The sequence below is a fragment of the Cyprinodon variegatus genome, unplaced genomic scaffold (genome assembly GCF_000732505.1).
Source record: "Cyprinodon variegatus isolate N-32 unplaced genomic scaffold, C_variegatus-1.0 Scaffold47, whole genome shotgun sequence".
Classification (NCBI taxonomy): domain Eukaryota; kingdom Metazoa; phylum Chordata; class Actinopteri; order Cyprinodontiformes; family Cyprinodontidae; genus Cyprinodon; species Cyprinodon variegatus.
In genome coordinates, this window is record NW_015150500.1 from 720,431 (window position 1) to 741,910 (window position 21,480).

At 39.0% G+C, this 21,480-nt stretch overlaps 1 protein-coding gene across 2 annotated transcripts in view; it reads right to left on the reverse strand.

The window, feature by feature from the left end:
- LOC107082112 (RNA-binding motif, single-stranded-interacting protein 2-like) overlaps positions 1-21,480 on the reverse strand; it is a 44,658-nt gene that overhangs the window by 15,620 nt on the left and 7,558 nt on the right. The window contains exon 2 of one of the 2 annotated variants that reach the window (XM_015370613.1): positions 8,792-8,955. In XM_015370613.1, the coding sequence (XP_015226099.1) occupies positions 8,792-8,955 (164 nt within the window). Of the gene's footprint in view, positions 1-8,791; positions 8,959-21,480 lie in introns of both variants that reach the window. The other variant, XM_015370612.1, reaches the window with a different exon arrangement.

Below are 21,480 nucleotides of genomic sequence, written 5' to 3' on the forward strand. Positions count from 1 at the left end.
ACACCCTGACCTAAATTCTGTAAGACCTGCATCGTAAAACATCACTGCCTAACAACACCAATGTATGTGAAAGATCTTTAATAGCAGCACCACATGCCCCAATATAAAGGAATTCAAGAAAAAAATGTGCAACACAGGGAAGAGCTATACACTAATAAAGCTCTGGGAAATACAATTAAAAACCTTTTATCCATAAATCACAGGTGGGAAAAATTAGTCAATCTGCACTTTAATCTACTGTGCAGATAGGACTCCCCTGGGTCAGAGGCCGAGAGAATGAAGACACGGCATGGAGATAACTTGTTGACTCCACATCTCCGACCTCTGCCATAAATCAAGATATAAACAAGCAAAAGTGGTGAAGCCACCAAGGAGCGGCCTTTATACCAAATTTACCCCAAAGCAACGAGTCAATGACCCGTTCAGAAAGTTTTGAGTCAATCCAGAGCAACATCTGAATGACAGTAGGCCTTCAGGACTATGAGACTTGGATTTGATTAAAAATAAAGAGTTTATATGAAAAAAAAAAACACTAATGACAACTTACAGGTAAAAGGCAGCACTAAAATGAGCCAAAATATATCTTGATGTTCTCCGAGTCTTCAGGAAAAAGCTTTCCTGGAAGGTTTGTACCCCGGCATCACACTGACAGTGAAACACGGCAAGGGTAAAGGGATGATCTGGTGCTCTAAAAAGAACACGACACAAATTCCTGATGGATAATATCTGGCAAGAGGTTTGGAACCTGAAGCAAAAGAACAAATTGGTTTGAGCAGGAGGAGAATGATCTTAAACACCTGAACCACCATTGTTCCCTGTTTTTTTATATTTCTATGCTTTCATGTATTGTTCACTTTTCCCCATTCATGAGATGTTTCATTTAGTATATTCTGTTGATTTGAACAAATTGTACCCTTTTGCTCATTGTTAAGTAGCTAAAAAATAAAACAAAAAAAATTGAAAGAAATTATGTTAAGGTTACTGAAGCGGTCTAGCTAAGGCGTGGCCTGAAAATGAATGGATGAATGAATGAATGACTATTTCAGGCAATCTAGCTAAATGACAAATTCAACACATACAAACATGAATAAAAATTAATGATATTAAAATATATGTGTTTTTTAGTGCTTATGTTTGTCATGGAGTATGAGGTAGTGAAACTTGTTAAATCATACCCCTCCTCCTTCCTATAGTCCTTATTAACAACATCCTTTTCAGTTCCTATTACTTACTAAATAGGCCATTCATGGTTAAAACACAGCCTCCAGTGAGGCAGAATTAAAGCAAATCTGAGCAAGGCAAAATTCTCCAGATATACATGCAAAAAAAAAAAAAAAACCCATGACAGCTAATCTTGACCAAGTGGTTTGTCCCAAGAACGGGGGAATCAGATATTAGATAAAGGACCAAGTTGGTTTATGATAAATTCCTCCTCTCACCAAAAACAACCCATCATCTGAAGAGTTTTGTATTTTTCTTTTTATTTCATTAAGTCTAATATTGTTTATCATTGTTGTATCAATGGGCTGCACAGTGGGCATTGGGTTCTCTTCAAGTACTCTGGCTTCTTCCCACAGTCCAAAAACATGACTGTTAGGTTGGCTTCTCTAAATTCTCAATAGGTGTAAGTGTGTGCGTGAATGGTTGTTTGTCTCCGTGTTGCCCTGCGATGAACTGGCGATCTGTCCAGGGTCTACCCCGCCTCCCGCCCATAGACAGCTGGAGATAGGCACCAGCCCCGCTTGGGATCGGCTTGATGGATGGATGTTGTATCAATAAAGCAACATGAGGATTTAACAAACAACATTTTGTATTATTTAAACATTTGGTGGTGTCATTTGCAGCATTATACAACCTGGTGGGGTTGTAATTTTTTTTATATATTTTAAAATAACTGCCTTTAATTTTCTACTGAACACCTATAAAAGCAGAAATAGGACTTGTTTTTATTTGATCTTTTTTTCCTTGACAATGATCTGCTGTGTTTGCTGTAAAGCCTGATAAAATGTTCACTTTTTTGATGCATTTGTATTTATGTATAATCAGGGTTTATACAGGAATGAATAACTCAAATTTAATGCTTTCTAATGCTCTTTTAATGCTCTTAGAAATAATTTTAATGCCACCAAAAGGTACCCGTTGACAGGCTGCAGCCAGGTCTTGAATTCCTCGTTTTCCAACCACTTTTGTTGAAATGTGCTTTTTTCCCCCCATTCTCTAGCTTTTTTTCTGACTCAAGCTTCTTTTCTGAACATACAGCTTTGCGATCAACCGGAAGCAGTTTCACGCAAATATATTGTGATAATAACGTCTGACGAAATTGTTGTTATCAACTTTTTTTTTTTAAAGCATTTTAAATGCCACAATAAACACATTTAATGACTTTTAATGCCAATTAAGGCCTTAATTTAAACAATAATAATTTAATGACTTTTAATGATTTTTTATGACCCACGGAAACCCTGATAATTGATCTAAATGATCCATCGATCCATCTTACATCTTACTTATCCCTGCTGGGGTCGCGAGGGCTGCGCGTGCCTATCTCCAGCTGTCTATGGGCGAGAGGCAGGGCACACCCTGGACAGGTCGCCAGTTCATCGCAGGGCAACACAAAGAAAAACAGCCATTCACACACACACACCTAAGGAGAATTAGGAGAAGCCAATTAACCTAACAGTCATGTTTTGGACTGTGGGAGGAATCGAACACGGAACCTTCTTGCTGCAAGGCAGCAGTGCTACCCACTGTTTCACTGTGTGGCCTTATCTAAATAATATAATGCAAAAAATAAGATTTTGCAGGAACTCCCAGAGAGTTGCAAAGAGAGTTTAAAATGTAGCCCCTTTGCAGCTGAGCACCATCCTACCCGATTAATGCTACAGGGACTTCAAAGACAACCTTAGCCCATATGAAGGCAGCTGCCATTCTTTCTCTGCAGGCTATGCAACTTGTTTCCCACATCATTTAAGATCCCCCCACCAACCCCCCCTAACAGGAGTCACTTCTAAAGCCTCCGTCCTCTAGTAATTTCTTTCCACTCTACAAAGATGTTACTGTAAGTTTGTTTCTACAGTAAGGTTTCAGTTTTTAAAGCAGTAACCACAGATTTCCCACCGGCTCTGACTGCTGCCTTAATCTTACATAAGTTTCACAATGAGCCCTGTGGACACACAGAGTTTAACATCTCTAACCTTTTATACATACCTACATGTCTGAATTGGCTACAATGTTAACAAAACCACAGTAATTAAAGAGGGTGGGGCTGGCTGACATGCCAGACACATGATGAAGCCAGGATTTATGAGACTGGTCCACACCTCTTCACTGAAGGACTTGGTTTTCATGTGAATGAATCCTGGAAATGAGAATACATGACTAAAGTTCACAGTCACCTATGTGACGTACAGCGTAGCGTTGACCTACAGCTGCCAAACCAGTTAGGGTGCTTTATAGCAAGCTTTATCCTTGACTTCATAAGAACACACACGCAGGTCTACTGGTTTAATGAGGTCAACACAGTTCACTGCTGCTGAGACACTTTATTGACACAGGAAGTATAATCTCTGATCAAAAGTGAAAAATACAGGTTCCTGTATTTTTTGTTGCTCCATCTCTCCTTTGGGCTTACCTCATTGCCCTTTGGTTTAGACTGATTTTATCATACCTTGCTGAGTTTCTAATACTTTTCAGAAAAGTATTAAAGGAATAGTACACCCAAAACATGATTAGCCTTCATTTTCTACTCACCCCCATGCTGAACAACACTCTGGAGTACTTTTTTGATATCTCAAATGCATTTGGAGATCTGGGAGGCTTCTTGCTGTCTGCTGACATTCAAATAATGGAGGTCTATGGTGACCGAGACAGAAAGGTCCATAAAAGTCCACAAAAAACGTGTCAATATTCCTCCATACTGCTCGTCCAATGTATTCCAAGTGTCCTGAGTGGGTAGCATCCAGAATTTACTCGAAACGAAGTCATTTAGAATGTTTTTAGAGCATAAACAGTAGTGTATAGGATTTCCTGAAAGCGCACACATGCGCGCTCACGACGCTACGGAAGCCGGCAGACCAAACCAGATGAAAGTGCGCATTCAGCGTCTGCTCTGCCGATAATGCAAGCGTAGAAGAAGAAATGTGCTGTTTACCTGTGCAAAGAAAGAAACAACGAAAGAAAAATGTCTGAGGACTTCAGTGTTGAGGAAGAGCATGAGTTCATTGCCGAGCTGAATGCGCTGGTTTGGTGTGCCGGCTTCCGTAGCGTCGTGAGCGCGCATGTGTGCGCTTTCAGGAAATCCTATACACTACTGTTTATGCTCTAAAAACATTCTAAATGACTTCGTTTCGAGTAAATTCTGGATGCTACCCACTCAGGACACTTGGAATACATTGGACGAGCAGTATGGAGGAATATTGACACGTTTTTTGTGGACTTTTATGGACCTTTCTGTCTCGGTCACCATAGACCTCCATTATTTGAATGTCAGCAGACAGCAAGAAGCCTCCCAGATCTCCAGATGCATTTGAGATATCAAAAAAGTACTCCAGGGTGTTGTTCAGCATGGGGGTGAGTAGAAAATGAAGGCTAATCATGTTTTGGGTGTACTATTCCTTTAAGTTCTCTTTAACTGTTGACAAATACACTGTTTTCTTGAAAAGAGATTAATTCCCTTTGAGCTTTTTCACCTTTACAGCTGCTTGTTTATGATATCAACACATTGCAGCAGATTATTGTGGATAGGAAAAGAATGCGAGTAAGAAAAGCGGTGCATGGATTTGTATCTTAGGTGATTTAAGCGTCTATCGTACTTAAACAGGTTTTCTTTCATGACTGCGCTACATTTATACTTACACTGAAACTGGTTCTGCTGGAGGTTTCTTCCTGTTAAAAGGGAGTTGTTCCTGTCCACTGTCACTGCATGCATGCTCAGTGTGAGGGATTCTTGTACATTCAATGACGGAATGCAAACTATTATCTACAGTTCCCAACTGCTCTTCCAGGAGGACTAATTCCTGTAAAGTCAATGTCTGGATGGTATCAGCTGGTTTTCCTTAGATAGAAAACTTTGAACCAATCCTTGATCCAGTTGCAATGTATCTTTAAAGTGCCTTAAGATGACATGTGTTGTGAATTGGTGCTATATAAATAAACTGAATTGAAGAGTTGTCAGTAGCTGTGAATCACTGCAGCCTTCCCAATGTTATATTAGAGGAACTTTGGCAGCTTATCTGATTAACTCTCTCTCTGCTTATATTGTCAGTTTAGGAGAATGGCCATCAACTGCAGCATACGTTTTCCTTTTATAGATTATGGGTTAATTAGCATTCTGCAGGATGTTGGAAGGTTTAAACATTTGTAACCTAATCTAGCTTGAAATCTCACCACGACGTCATCTATGACCTGCCTGCTGTGCTCCTTGGTCTTCATGATGCTATTTGTTCACTGATGTTCTCCAGCAAACCTCTAAGGCCCTCACATCTGGATTAAATTAAAGACACAAGCTGTGCAACCGTAACTAAATAGGCCTTTTAAAGGTAATTGATTAACCAGATTTTATGTGAGGGAATCTGAGTAACTGGAGCTCATTAAGGTGCATATTTCTGATTATTTGTCAAAAACTAGATACAAGTTCATGGTTGTGATTTATATTTTGACTCGGTACAATAGCTATAAATGATAAGCAAGGTAGTGTATCTGTTTTGTTGTTTTCCTGCCTAAAACAGCTCTTGAAATTTAATCATCTGTCCCAAAGATGAAGGGCCCAGATCTGAACAGCACACGTTTCCTAACATCAGGTTTCTGTGGGACTCATCCAGTATCAAAGTTAAAACTTATTTCACTTAATGTGGGCTAGAAATCTTGGCTAGATCTGGTCACACAATACGATTATTGATCAAAAGAAAATAAATAAACACAGGCCCAGCCTCTTTTAAATAAAAACAGTGCAGAAAAATGTTATCCAATATGTTAGCCTGCACAGCTTTTAAGATCTATTTGATCAAATGTGCCTGATCACCACGTAAGACATTGAAGGTTGCCTTCTCTAAACAGGGTACACATTGTCTTTTTCAGAAAACAAACTACACAGGCTAATTTTGTATACTATAAGTTTTTATGACAATTTTAAATGTGGAATAGGCAGAGTTCATTCTGGATGTTTGTAGCAGAGCCTCCTTCACCTGTTTTTGTACACTATTAGTTGCCTGAACACATAGCTGTTCTTTTCTTCAGTTTGGAAGTCAAAAAGTGGAAACTAACAGGGATGTCTTTAAAGAAAAGTCATTTTAAAAGTATACAAGCCTTAGTGATATGAACTACCATGCTTCCAGTCTCGGAGTTGGTGAGCTTGAAGACCTGCTAAAGAGGTAATTCAGCCGCTTAATGCAGGTTTGCTTTGGCATGGATGTGTCCAATAGCTGCCGCACAGCAGCTTTCAAGGAGTAAGCTAAAGGCCTCTGTTCTAAACAAAGTCTGGGTGTCCAAATATGAATCTCTTTTATTTATAAACCACATTAGGGAAACTATTTGTTAAACTGAAGCACTGTACAGTAAACAAAAACAAAATATTCCAAGCACAAATAATACTATGATATAAAGAAAAACAATAAATCAGAATAAAACACAATAAGAAAAAAAATATCAAACTAACACTGTAACGAGTTTATTCTGTTTATTCATTAGCTTATGTGTTTGTTACTGTTTTGCGCAGAGCATGTAGGGATTTCTGGAGAGACAGCAAGTATAATGTGCTTTAAATGTTTGAGTTATTGTGTGAAAAATAAAGGGAGATGTAGCAGTTCAGACCTGCTGCTGTCACCAATGTGTCTAACAGCATGTTAGCAGCATGTTTAATCATGTTTATATTTGTTGCCATCTCATTAGCAACGTTTACATGCAGTAAATGTCTATGATCCGAGCTAACTCATGGTTGATCTGAAGCTCAAAATCTCTATTTATACGGACCCTAAATAAAATTATCCAATCAGGACATGTTTAATCATGTACCAAATGTGTGCAGAACTGTCTAATTTTCTGAAACAATTTAGCAGTAGAAGAAGAAGCAGCCAGTTTTGTAAACAAACCCGTATCTGTCTGCTTTCCCTCAACTTTAGCCACTCGTGCCCCTGGTATTTCATTTTCTCCTGGTCTTAAGTTGTGTCTGTTGATGTAGTTTTCTTTCCATTATGGACCTTTGTCGCATATTTATTTTAGTGGTCATTTTAGTTAATGTCTCAGCAGTACAGTAGCTTATGCTAAAGCTCATTATCTACAGGGCTAGAGGGCGGCCTCCTTTATCCTGGACCATGAGCCAGTGAATGAAGGCTAGTACAGAGAAAAACATTACGCTGATGTTGCACACATGCACAGGGATGATTTTACTCAAAACATCCTAATGGGTGTGTACATGAAGACCAAACGGAATGGTGATCTGAGAAAACCACCTCTCTCATTAAGAATGACATTTCTTTCTGATCAGACATTACACAATTTTGATCTGATCAGGGTTTCAATCCAGTTATTTGTATCCATGTTAATGTAGCTTTTGGGTGTTTATTAGGTGTGGAACGGTTCATAAAATCCACGGTTCGGTTCGGTTCGGTTCAGTCGAACAGAACGGTTCGTACGGTTTTCATAAACCGTTCGATCCCTAGTGTTTATGGTCTGTCAGCATGGACTGAGTTATATATGCTTTTTATCATATGTTCAGTAAATTAACCTTAGGCCAGAAGCCACAAGGGTGCGCCAGTCAAGTGAAAAGCACAAACAACCTAACAGTACAGCTACATTATAATCATAGCTATTGCTCATTGAAAAAAGTCCGGAAGGCTTAAGAACAGTTTTGGTGCCAGTCACGTGTTTAGTAAACTATCAAATATCATTTTGCTTCACTATCTCTATTTAAGAACATTCTACTTACTTCACATGATGGTACTTGATGATGATGTGTTAATCCTGCTGTGGTAAAACCATCTAGAACTAGACTGAAACCATCTTAAGTTTTTGTTAACCAGTCAGATTATGCTCATAGGGAGCATGGGGTACCTTTAATTAAAGCAGCTCTCACACTGAAAACCCGGGTTTTTCAAAACCGAAATGACCCACTAACATTCAGCTTTGACCCCCTGCTGGCAAGCTGCATGGCCACTGTTTCTACCACTCTGTGTCTGGTGACACCATCACGTTGGGTGAGCGTTGGTGATGGGGGGACGGAAATCAGGGAAGTAAATAATGGAGAGCAACATGGACTGGAGCAAGAGCATAGTCAGTATTCTTTATTGTTTCGCTCTTTTATCTGTCCAAATCCCTCTCACCAGTGCTGGGCCATGTATATTGAATGTAATCAGAGTTTTTTCAGCTTCTTAGATCAGAAGCGACTGGGGCAGGGCAGGGTTTGGTGTTCCCACAACATGCCGATTAGAGCCCAGGCAATTTAACACGGGTCACTTGCCGAGTCGTTTGACCTGGGTAGACCTGTCAGTGAGCTTTTCCCACTGCCACTAAAAGCCTATTGTTCCTTGAATTAAATGGGTTTTCCACACAATTGGAAAGGGGTATATGTAACTAGGAAGTTAAGCTGGTTCATTTCCCTCATTCTGAAGTAACCTGCTTCTACAGAAAAGACACCAGAATGGCAGTTTTACACCATGGAGCGCTTTTCAAATCACTCCCTTAAGTTCTTAGCAGAAACATACAAAAATGGCGGCCTCAATGGTTCTGGCTGGCAAACTTGTCTATAAGGCATCTTTCAGGAATACAAAAAGTTGATGAAAGGTCTAAAATCACTCACGGTTGGCAGAGCTTCACCAGGTCCTGATCTGTAGTTCCTGGATGGAGCCCACGGATATATAGGTTTGTTTTGCTGAGCTGTTCTCCGCCTCCGCCGCTGCTGTTGCTACTACTGTTTGTGTTGGGACTTGGGGGTGCCATCTGGTGGCTGGAGGACACATAGGCCTGCTGGAATTGGGAAAAAAACAAAGAAGAAGACAGTTATGAGATATTCAGTATGTGAAAACTTACTGGCATTTGTTATTCGCTGACAATAGATTTGAGAAACCTTAAGCAGAATGTTCACATGTGGAGAGACGGAAAGTAGTCCTGCATCAAACAGTTGATTATGTGGGAGCTGTGAAAATTGATATCATGCAGCCCGCATGTCAACACTCTTTAATACAGTATGCTGAAGTGGAATGTGGGGCCTCTTGGCTGACTGCTCCATGCAGGGAAAATGGGGCCTCTTATGCTTTCTCAATGTTGGGTAACTTCTTTCTTACTAGTGAAGGTATTTGTACACTGATTTAAGGATACCAGGAAACATTCATTTAGTCCTTTTAAAAAGAAATTAATGATACACTAGAAGCTAAATATGCTAGGCTTCACGTTTAATCCAACAATTTCATGGACTTTTTACAAGTAAAAGGCAAATTGTCCAAAGGTGAATTCTTAACATTTGCTCAAACTTGCATTTTGCTCAATCTCTAACATCTGATATCTTTAATCTAAAACTTATGAAGAGGAACAAAAAGATTGAAACAGGCTAAAGTCAGAACCAGGGTTACATTCAAGCTAAATAAAAAACAAATACAAGAGAAACAAAGGTAATACCAAGATAGAAATAACAACACTGCGAGCAGTTTGTACATAATGTCAACAGCACGTTTCTCAATTGGCAAACATCTGTATTGACCTCTGTATTTCTTACTTTTAATGGCAGTATTTCAACTTTTTAAATGACAGAGTAGCGGCAATTTCCTTTAATTTCCAGGGAATGAAACCAAAGTCAGATCCCTTGATTGTGCACACAAAATGGGTCAATACAGTGGTGTCAATTCGTGAGCTTTAGTGGTAGACAAGCCCATGACTTAACACAAGCAACATAAAAGGATGTTGCACAATGACTGGTGCATCTCATAACCTCATCTTAACATGGGACTGTGGCTGTCTTAAGAGACAAAAAAAAAGTTATATAATCACACATATGTTTATTTTGATGGAATAAATTAAGCTGGCTTTGTTTTACTTTCTCTGCCTTTTAATTAACTAACAGGAACTCTCTTTTTTAGAAATGATTCTAGTAGAGTTCTCTATGGGATTTTTACTTTCACAATTTTGGATTACTTCATTTGAGATTTGGCATGAAGAAATAAGCAAATGTCTTTGGCATGAGGTGAAGAAACCAGCTGAAGATATATTAACTGATTTGACTGAGGCAAAAAGAGGACAATGGGTTAATTAAATAGAGAAAAGAGGTCACTGTCAACCTGGTAGTGTTTAGGAAAAGCTCAGCAGGATGACATGCTCAAACAAGGACCACCTACAACATCAGCCCACTCCACCAATTACAAACCATTCGTGTGGCAAAGACAGCTCCTCTGACCTTTGCTTGTTTGACAGCAAGAAAGCAAAAAAGAGAAAGACCCTTAACCTCTACTGATGCTCTGCCATGACAGACAGGTGACACAGAGGCTCCTTGTTCTCAGGAGGAGAAGAAAAAAAGATAATTTGTATTATCTCCTACCATATTTCACATTCCATAGATTCCTACATTTATTCACATGTAGAACAAGCACACACATTGGAATTCCACATACATACAGCTGTATTTACAGGTACTTTTTAAACTCCAATATCAATTCAGAAGCTGACATAAGTATACTTGTGCCCATTCCTGACTGGCATCAGGAATGGATTTTCTTACACTAATTTGCTGGAGTTTTTTTCCCATTCCTTCTGTCAGAACTGGTGTAAAGGGAGTTAGGGTTGAAGCCCCCCTTGCCTTTTAAGGTGTCCAATATTCCCAGTGAGACTGAGATCAAGCCGTTCTAAGGGTCGGTCCAAACCACTGACTTTGTTGTCTTAAAGACTATATCTAGTGCTTAGAGTAATTTTCATTGCAGAAAAATCATTTGTGCTAAAGCTATCTGATGTTTGCTTTTTATTGCCCCACAATGTTTTTTCCTTAAGTCTTAAAGCTTCCTCCTAATGCCCTCCTATCCACTTCAGCCAGCATGTTTTGGGCTTTTGTTCTGTAACTGATACCCATATTTGCACCAAAACATCTTGTTCTCTTAGCTTTTTCCAGACTGTGTTAAAGTGTATATTAACTTGTCTGAACAAAAAATCTCTAGGCATCTGGTTTTAACACTTAATGATGGAGGCCTACAAGTCTTTTCTGATATCTTGGATGATATAATATTTTTCTGTAATGTCAGACAGTCCTGTGTTTGAGATGCACCGTAAAATACATAAAGATGTAGCTCCAATGCAATAGGATGCTGCAGAAAATGTGTAGGCATGTGACTCTAGAGAAAGAAATACAACTAATATTTAATGCCAGGTGGGGAGAAATGTTTTTTTTTTATTTTTTTTTTTGTAGTTTATTGTAAATATCTCAACTATGTCCTAAAATGACCGACAGCTAAAGTCAAAATTAGATATGATAGAATAGATTTATGAGTGCATTCTATTTGAAATTAAGCAATTCTTTTAATTTTTCCACAACAAATTAACTTCTGAAACCATAGACAATGGTAATTTTATTCTAAAAACATATATTTTTCTTAATTTTGATTATTCTTAATATCTTTTGTGTGAGCAACTTCCAAACGTCTTGGTAAACACAGACTGCCAGCAGGAGTTTGTCGTCTCACAGTGTAATTCCCAATGAATATGGTCTGGAGGTGGCTAATTTGTGAATCAAAGAACAGGAAAGCACAGACCTTTAATCTCATTCATACAGCCTTTACCAGAGTGCCAAGTCCCAGTGATACTCCAGACAAAACCAAGAGCGTGTCATTGCAACAACACTCCTTAAATCATCCGGCTTCAACTAAAGGCACACACACACACATTCTTGTTCATTCAATCTAGACTAGTTTCATAAGTCATAAGAGTTTTAAAAGCCTGAGTGGGGAAATTAAACTTAATAATGATCAGTGTGAGTTCATTATAGGTGGATGGTTTTGGTAAGTAAAGTTTTTAGTAATGCTCTGGTGATTTGATCCAGTTTAATAACCCCAGTGCTTTCTCATTCTGTTTGTCAGCAGGTATAGTAGTGATATAATAAAAACATCATAAAATGCTACGGTAGTGAAACTACAAACATTACAGGTTATAAAAGGTTGTCATTATTTTGAGCCCAAAACACTAAACCCGCGTATCATTTTAAATACAAAGACATCTGAGATATCTAGTTTAATACAAATGTCTTAATGTATCACATTAAAACATGTAGAACATATTTTATAAAATACATAACTTTAATAGGTATCTTCATAAGAAAATTCTTGAGATGCCTATACTTTGATTAAAAAATGTTTTATGCCTTAAAAATGCAAAGGAAAAAGAATTGCATTTTAACTGTAACTGTATTAAAGTGTGTTTTCATAACTAGGATTATTAGCTAATAATCACATCAACCCAAAAAATATGATATTAGCAAAATGTTTCATTTTTGACAGGAATATATTCTTATTGTAAAAATTTCGAACTGAACAAATTCTCTATAAAGATTGTTTGTAATGAATATTTATAACCCTTAGATGACTGCAGACCCTTACATTTAGATTGTCATAATGGAGAACTTTTTGGGTTGGATTTGATTAATGCTTTATTCCAGATTCAACCGTTTCTAAACTGAGCTTTCTGGCACATGTTTGCTGTATAACGCTTTCAATGGCTAAACTCATTTAAAAGCTCAGCGTTCCTTTTTCTTTCTCTCCACAACAGAATGAAAATAGCACTGGATTATTTATAACACCAAGCTAAATATAAAAAAAATCAAGAGCATCTCTATAAATAGAAGATTTTCCAGCACCTTTACATGAACTTCCATCAAACTGACAAAATGTGTATCTTTAAAAAGCTGTCTTTTTTGTAATACTCACAAGTGGATTTTTGCTCTTAAATAAATAAAATCTATTGACTATTTAATCTTTGACTCTAACAAAGTATTAGTAATTCATGCTCTAATGGAACAAAAAGTGGTTTATTCTCAATAAAACTGCACATCTGATAATTGGTACATATCAGTGGAGGGCTACTGCTGGTAAATCTCCCCTTTTAGTGTCACACCACTGTTTTATCTCCCTCTCTCCCTGTGAGACTTCTCCATCTGACCCTGATATGACCCATGGGATTCCTTGAATTTCCTGGCTGCTGGGAGGTCTGTTTTCCTTTACCATCCCGCTGTCTACTGAAGCTCCTGTCCATTTCCTCAGGCGGGGAGGGGGAAGAGATACAACTGTCCTACCAGCTGACTGGCTTACACTACATGCTTAGGTATAGATTTATGACTGGATTGACTGAGGACCCAGCTTTCAGTATGTCCCTAGCTGGTTTTCTTTAAGCAATACTTAAAAGGCAAAATGGAAACTTCAGTTACAGTTACCAAATAAAGTAGAAGCTTGTTATTTGTTAAATTGTAAAATGTTTCTGTGTTAGCTTAAGGGGATTGTGGCTGAACTCCGTGTCTTTTAAAGATGTTGCCAATGTTACAGGCGCAGGAAGGAAATCCGTTGTGTCTGCTCGTGATCTTATCACCAATAAGAAGACCTGCATTCCAACCAGGTGACAGGGACACCAAACTCACGCCCTAACTCGTTCCTGAGTCCTCCTCTTTGTCTGTCTTCAACCCTCCCCTTTTCTTTTTGTGCTTTTATGGTTGTCTGGTAACCCTCGGATTGTCTGACTTTTGCCGGTCACACCTTGACACACATGCTGTGCGCAAATCCACATGCATGCAAAGCTTTTAAGTCAGGTCGGGTTGAGCTGGAGAGCCAGAAATCAGATATCTGAAAACACTGGCCCCGCAGCTCGGCCTGAGATCTAACAAAATGTGAGACACACTGAGCGTCTGGCATTAACCGCTGTACTTGGCATCAAATTTCTAAGAGCTGTGCTCTCTCCAAGGACTCCAGGCTGCATTTCTACCTGTTAACCTTGCCTGCTTTATTTTATTGGCGCTCACGCTGAGGACAGATCCAAAGAATCTGACACGGTAAACACAGAGAGATAAACATATAGATGGCAAAATGCCAGAGGGGCAAAGGTGGCAATACAGCAGGGTTCAGTAACAGTAGACTCACTGCAGCACAAGAGCTGGGTTTGAACAAAAACACTGAAGCTGCCCAGCTAATGTAGTATAAGTAATTTATACACTGCTTTAGAGCTAATGCGAACAGAAACATATGATTATGAAGCATACTGTAATTAAATAAAAAAGTTAAATAAAGAAAATGATTTCTGACATCTTAAAGTGTACTCTGCCAAATTAGATTTTAGGAGAAGTTTTAAAGCAATGTACTTTTTACTTTTATGTAATGTCATAACTCTGATGTTTAATACTAATATTTATCAGTAAAGTGAATACGTAGTAAAAAGCAGATTTTAAAAAGTTCACACACACACTGTTTCGTTTGACCGTCTTTAAATTTGATTTCGCCGTGGCATTGTTTCGATAAGCTTCTCCAACATCACAAGATTTATTTCCATCCAGTGCTGCATTCATTTTTCACAAAGAGCTTGCATTGATGAAGGTACTGATGGTCTGTCCGCTGGGGAAAGCCTACTCAAGCACATCCCAGATTCTCAATGTGGTTGAGGTCTGGACTCTGTGGTGGCCAATCCATGGGTGAAAATTGTGTCTTACGCTCCCTGGACAACTCGTTCACAATTTGAGTCCGATGAATCCTGTTATTGCAATCTCGAAATATGCCCGTGGCATCAGTGAAGAACAAATCCATAGATGGAATAACCTGGTAATTAAATGTATTCAGGTAGTCAGTTGACCTCATTCTTTAAGCACGTCCAACTGCAGCCTCCACATATCATAGTAATGCCCCAACAGACCGGACAGGAGTCTCTAGACATGATGGGAACATCTATTCACCTGCCTCTCTTCTTTTCCTGATTATCGCTATCACTCTGGAACGGGTAAATCTGAACTCATTAGACCATATTGCATTCTTCCATTGCTCCAGAGTCCTCCATGATTAGCGGTTTTCTTAAGGTCACACAGCTGTTCAGTCCCAATCCCATGATTTCCCTTTGCATTGTGCGTGTAGAAATGCTCTTCATTTCACTGTTAAACATAGCCTGGATTTCTATTGTTCCTTTGGTTGGATTTCACCAAATGTTTGTCAATACGTCACTCAGGATTTTTTTCCACCCACATATTTTCCTCAAAGGCAATGCGTCCCCAGTATCCTTCCAGTTTCTAGTAATGAGTTGTACAGTTCTTAACCCAATTTTTGTGGTTTCTGCAATGCCCTTGCATTTTCCCTCTGCCTGATGCATTCAAATGATTTGACAGTTCTGAGACAGAAAGGCATCCTGACAGAGTTTAAATCTACAGCATCGTTTACTGCACCTCAGCTCCACTCAACTAGACATGGAAGTACTGATGATTTGCTTTTTACGCACAGAGGAACAATCAGCTTTCGTACTTAGTTTGTAAGTTTTATCTTATAAAACAGATTCCAAATGAACTAAAATAAACAGATGAAGTTACACTTACAAAATATTATGAGGTAAGGCAGATCTAGATATGAAATGAGGCAGGTATCTGTCCAGACATAAAGTAAGAGGAAGAAAGTAGGAAAAGGCGCAGCTCTCCCTTCAGAAGCCGCGCTACGATTTTAGCTGAGGAACAAATTCCCTCAGGGAGCCTAATGTTACATCGGTGCAGCGGCTCGAAGACGATCCTCTCACTCTGACACCCATTGGGATTAATCGCTTCACCAATGTGCCATCCTTTGCATATTATACTACCATAGCTAGTGTCAGAGGTAGCCAATTGGTAATATCTTCATGAAATTAAAGCCACATTTTTAAATGCCGCAGCACAAACAGATGTCTGTGCACACACTTCTGCAGATTCTTTTTCTCTGGTATTATGCCGGGCACACACTGTAAGAGTTTTTGCCCTTTTTGGGCCGATTCTCTAGTCGTGAGAGAATTTTTTGGATCAAACAGATGTTTCGGCCTCATCATGCATCCTTGTTTGTGTAGTATACAGGGGGTAACGAGGGGTGATGAGCCTCTCGTGACCACATCCTTATCAGGAATCGTAAGTTCGGTCAGCCCCCTTATGAGGACTGACTAACTTAAAAACATCTAAGAGATGAGAATGATTTAAAAACCTCACACACTGTGCAACAAGGGAGTTCTTCTTCCACATTGACAAACCCGACCAGCGGCATCTCTCGGCGCTGAGTCCGATATCTGGGTTTTGCATATGCAAGGTTGGAATCAGTTAAGATCAATTATCGATGCCAAACTCTACTTGAGAAGCACTTTTACCATATAGTTCTTTACCCTTACTTGAATAGTTTCTTGAGGGCCACTTTTAAAGAAAACTCTGTTGATGCTGTGCTACTCTTACTTGAGTACATTTTAGGGTGTTCTAGCCACCTCTACTTCCTGATTTGTCTCCTGTTTTCATTGTTATGAATGATGTGTGGAGCAAATTGAGGCACTAAAGAGAAGCGTTGTATCTGTGGATGACATAATGAAACCCATCTCTGACCAGAGAGGGTAACCAGCATACAGTCTTAGATCTCCTCTTTTAGTATACCATGTAACACCGGGTTGAATGTCATTTTGCACTCATAACTGACTCCAACATATTCAGCAAAGTTCAATAAAGATTTTTGGTCTATCAGGACCTGAGAGCTTCTTGCAGTTGCTGCAGCATCTCCCAACGATGCTCTACTGGGTTAAGATATAGTGACTGTAGGGGCCATTGGAGCACAGTGGCCCCATTGTTATGATCAAGACATAGTATAAGATGATACTTTATCCAACAGGAAGTAGCTTTCAGCAGATGGCTGCACTGTAGTCACAAATAGAGAGGAATAACACTCAATTAGGCTGTTGTGTTTAAGCAATTCTTAATTGGTGCAAAGGGTATTATCGAAAGGAGATGTTCCCCGCAACTTTAGACCACTTACAACCAGAAACATTAATACAAGGCATGCTGATTCCATTCTTTTTAATGCTTGTTAAAGCAGATCCTGACCTGTCATCCTAAAGTTGCCACAGAAATCCAGATTCATGGGACCAGGCAATGCTTTGGAAATGTAGTTACATTTTCGAGAGTTTGTGTAAATCAATCTCTTTTTATAAAACATTTTTTTCTGAGTCCACATCCTAAATAAACCTTTTAAGATTAAAGATAGATATGAAATTAACAAAACTTATCTTTAAATCCCAACGGGACCGTTATCCCATTTATAACCACAATCCTAAAAAAAAAAATCAGTTTATATTCATAATTTTTAAAAATTTAAAAGGAAATCTAGAACTTAAAATGTGTACACAGCTGCCAGTGTTTCTAGGAAAAAAAGCTTCTTTTATGACCTGTTTTCCGAGTTTGCACACCCCTAATGTTTATATTATTGTATCAAAAAATAAGCTTCCTTATGTTATCTATATCCTCAACTCCCTAAATGCCTAAGTGATTGGCCAGAGGTAGCAGGCTCCTACAGACTTTCCTAAACCAATTACTTTATGTTTCACCAAGGTTAAAGTGGATGGTAACAAAAGTAGAGAGGTGAACAACAGTAGCTGTTTGTGGTATTTTCCACTTTGTAATTGTTCCCAAATAAAACTATAATGGTGGAAACAGACAAGAGATTTTGTGCTCACCTTAGCAGACCTAGTAAAAAAAAAACAAACAAAAAAAAAAAAACATGTCTGCCAATAAAAAGGGTTGCATTAAAGCTTTCTTGAGGCCGTGTTCTAAGAAACTAAAATGTCAACCCAAAGGTTTTAGATGCATTGCTTTGTGATGCGTCATTTAAAGCCTTTACCAGTGCAGTCACATTTCCCTGGACAACACTCTTAAAGGTTTTATGTTAGGTTACTCTGTAAGACCTAACTTCAAAGCAATGGAGAGACTCAGTCAATTAATTCAAAATTGTACTTTTTTGTTCTTCCCTACTCCAATAATTTATTTCTCCTTTCTTTCAAGCATATTTCCTGACTTAGCCCACTCTAATTTCTCTTTTTTTTCATATAAGGGGGTTCTGTTAATATCACCACTTGATGTTCAAAGTGTCTGATTGACCCAGTCTCACGTTGTCACCTGCGGTGGAGTGGATACGCACTAAAAGCAGCAACTTCGCACCAGGGCTTTTATGGCTTTTAGGATATAGAATCAAAAAACACCAGCCGGTTCGGATTGACAGACCAGACGTTTAAGATCCTCCCTTTGGCCACTGCGGCCCTGACTGCAAAGGTTGCCTCCGGTCTTTTGGCGGGAAACGTATATGTTCACATTTCAGTCGCATAATTGTAAGGGAACCTAGAGATGTACACCTAAACAAGCGACTGTAACTATCAAAATGAAATGTTCTCATAGCTCTGACTCGAGGACAGTTTTGTGATGTATAAGCATAAATAAGCAGTTAAATATGTTAAAAAAACACAATTTCTGCAGCTGTCACACAGATTCAAAGTCAGGATAAATGGCCTAATTAAAGCATCGTTTTAACAACTGACACAGTAATGGTCTTTCAACTGAAATGTAGAGAGAGCCATGATAAAAAAAATATTTATACATGCTCAGAACATGTGAGACTTTAGCAGACTAAAGGGACAAGAGTTCTTTCTAATAAAAGCTAGGTGTAGTTCTTAGCACTCACCCTTCCATTTTCGGATATGAGCCCAAATTGTGTTCCCAAAAAATACCAGTTATGAAGTATGAATATGACCTTAGAGGAAGCTTAAGCCGAGCGTACATTGTTAAATTTTTTTTCAATCGTTGCACGCATCTGCTGCTCACAGCTCACGATTTATGTTCGGCCTTACGCTCTGATGCGATCTACCTGCTCACACTGTGTGACTAAAAACCACGTCGGACTCAGCTCTGCAGTGGGATGGAGCTACTCTGTAGCTCTCTATCCTGAAGCCAAACAAATAGAAGGGGAATGTTAAGCTCACTATAGTAAACCGCGCTGCCTTGGCAATTTGTGCAATTTTGTGCTGAAAGTCCTAGAAAGAAAGGGTGACTACGTCTATGGAAAAAGGACGTGGCTGAGCAGGCGTGGTATCTGCGGTCCGTCAATTTTGCAGACGGAGCTGCATTTCACTCATTGCATCCCTGCCATGCTGCTGTGTTTACATCTGAGAGGACGAATAAAAAGAAGAATCCTTGTTTGCGTATGCACCCTGAGATATTTGGCCACGACGGTCAGGAGAAAATCCAACATATTTGATATTCCCCCGACCTCCCGATTCCTGATCAGGAGGCGGTCGTGAGAGGCTGATCGCCGCTCATAACCTCCTGTACACTACATGACTCACGACACATTATCAGGCTGAAAGTCTATCCGATCGGAAAATACTCACACGACTGTGAATTCGTCCCGAAAATCGCACAGTGTACGCTGGTCTTAAGTCAACAGAGTAGAAGGCAAATAGCAGTGAGGCTCCATTTCAATTTAGACCCCAATGTGTCACTACAGAGACAAATATCGAAATAGTACATGCTTAAATCTGCATGTTTGCGTATAAATCTAAGATCAACGCGTAAGTACAAACCAGCTAATAAGGGAAATTTGATTCCAGCAGTTTTCAAATTCAGTTCAAGGCTTTCAGTTTCAGTCAACCTAGTGCCGTTCTGTCCATTTGTTTGAGAGGTATTATATAGAGCTATGCAGATTATCATTTTAGACAGAATCACTAAAAATAAACATTTTAAATTTAGACTCTTTCCTTCCCATAAGTCATCTGGTTTCACTTCATGTTAGCCTTGTAGAAAGAAACCTGCTTGAACTACTTTTTAAACTGAAGTAATCAATCCCAGTCTAAATATTTAGTGCTGAAGCTTAGATTCTGTCACTGCGTGGTCAGCAATTCCTTTTTACCTGGGTTCCCTAAATATAATCAGTGAAAATGTAGACATTTTATTCTAAATAAGCAAAATAATACCAAAACAAAACTATAATGCAATTAGTTCCTGGGAGGACTCCGGTTAATCATGCAATATATTTAGATATTCACTTACAAATTGGCTCAATCAGAGGAGGCCAATTTGTTTGTCGTTTGCTCTTTTACTTTTAACTGGAATTGGGAAAGAAATGGTACAATCCAGTTAAAGCTTTACAAAAAGCAGAGATAGGTCCATTTCAAAACATGGTCAGCTTTATGTTTATGTCAGAATGTGAAGCCTCTGCCAAATGTAGCAGTCAAACCCTGAGTGTTGTAATGCAGCTTAAAGAAAGGTTAAGGCATTAGCCTAATAATAGGGTGAAAAGGAGCATGACTGATAACAGCCTAGTTTGGTTGTGTCTGAATTCTTTCATAGTTTCGAGTGAAAGGTTACATCTGCTGTTCTTAGGGCTTAGAAGACTTCAAACAAATGATCTTTAAACTGCAACCTTCTTATGTCTGAGTCACAGCTCAGTGCTCCAGTCTACGCATTTCCTTCAACTCTTTTCATCTATAGCTGCTCTTTGGCTCTGTGGAATCTATGTTAAGGTATCCAGAGCTTTAAATCACAGCAGTAAGTAGACATCAGCTGAAAGGGTCTCCTGCCAGGAAGAGAACAAAAAAACACAATGAAAACTACAAAAACATGCCGTCGGTTGAGGCTGTGACTGAGACCAATGATACCTTTAGAAGTGAGAAGCCGCAGGTTGTTATTTCTCCTAAGCCAGTAAGTTGTTTTTTTTCTTGTGGAAATGAGCTAAATTTTATCTGAGAGCATTAATTGTATTTATTTGAGTCAGGAAATGAGGAGTTGAGTCATGGGAGGGGCGGCTGAGTTTGGGTAAAACAGAAACTTTACACCTTTTCACTCACTCTTGGAAAATGTAGGGAACTTTTTTCTCTCCATTTATGGGTGTATTACGCATTTGGACATTAAGCTAAGTGCTTTTGTAGGGCAGATATTGATTTCCTTTTCCCCAATCATATTAAACATTATTATTTAACTAATTTAGGCAAATAATTATAATATATACATTATAATATCCATCCATCCATTATCTGACATGCTTGTCCCAATTGGGGTCGTGAGGGGTGCTGGTGCCTATCTCCAACAGTCAATGGGCGAGAGGCGGGGTACACCCTGGACAGGTCGCCAGTCCATCGCAGGGCAACACAGAGACAAGCAGGACAAACAACCATTCACACACACACACTCACACCTAAGGATAATTTAGAGAAGCCAATTAACCTAACAGTCATGTTTTTGGACTGTGGGAGGAAGCCAGAGTACCCGGAGAGAACCCACACATGCTCAGGGAGAACATGCAAACTCCATGCAGAAAGACCCTGGGCCAGGAATCAAACCCAGAACCTTCTTGCTGCAAGGCAGCAGTGCTGCGCCACTGAGCAGCCTATATTATAAAAATATAATTATAATAATACCTTTTCTTTAATTGCTTAGTTTTTTTTTTTACAATCTAGAAGCATGGAAAAAAAATAGGAAAATTAAAAAGGAGAATCAGTGAGACTAAAATGTACATAAAG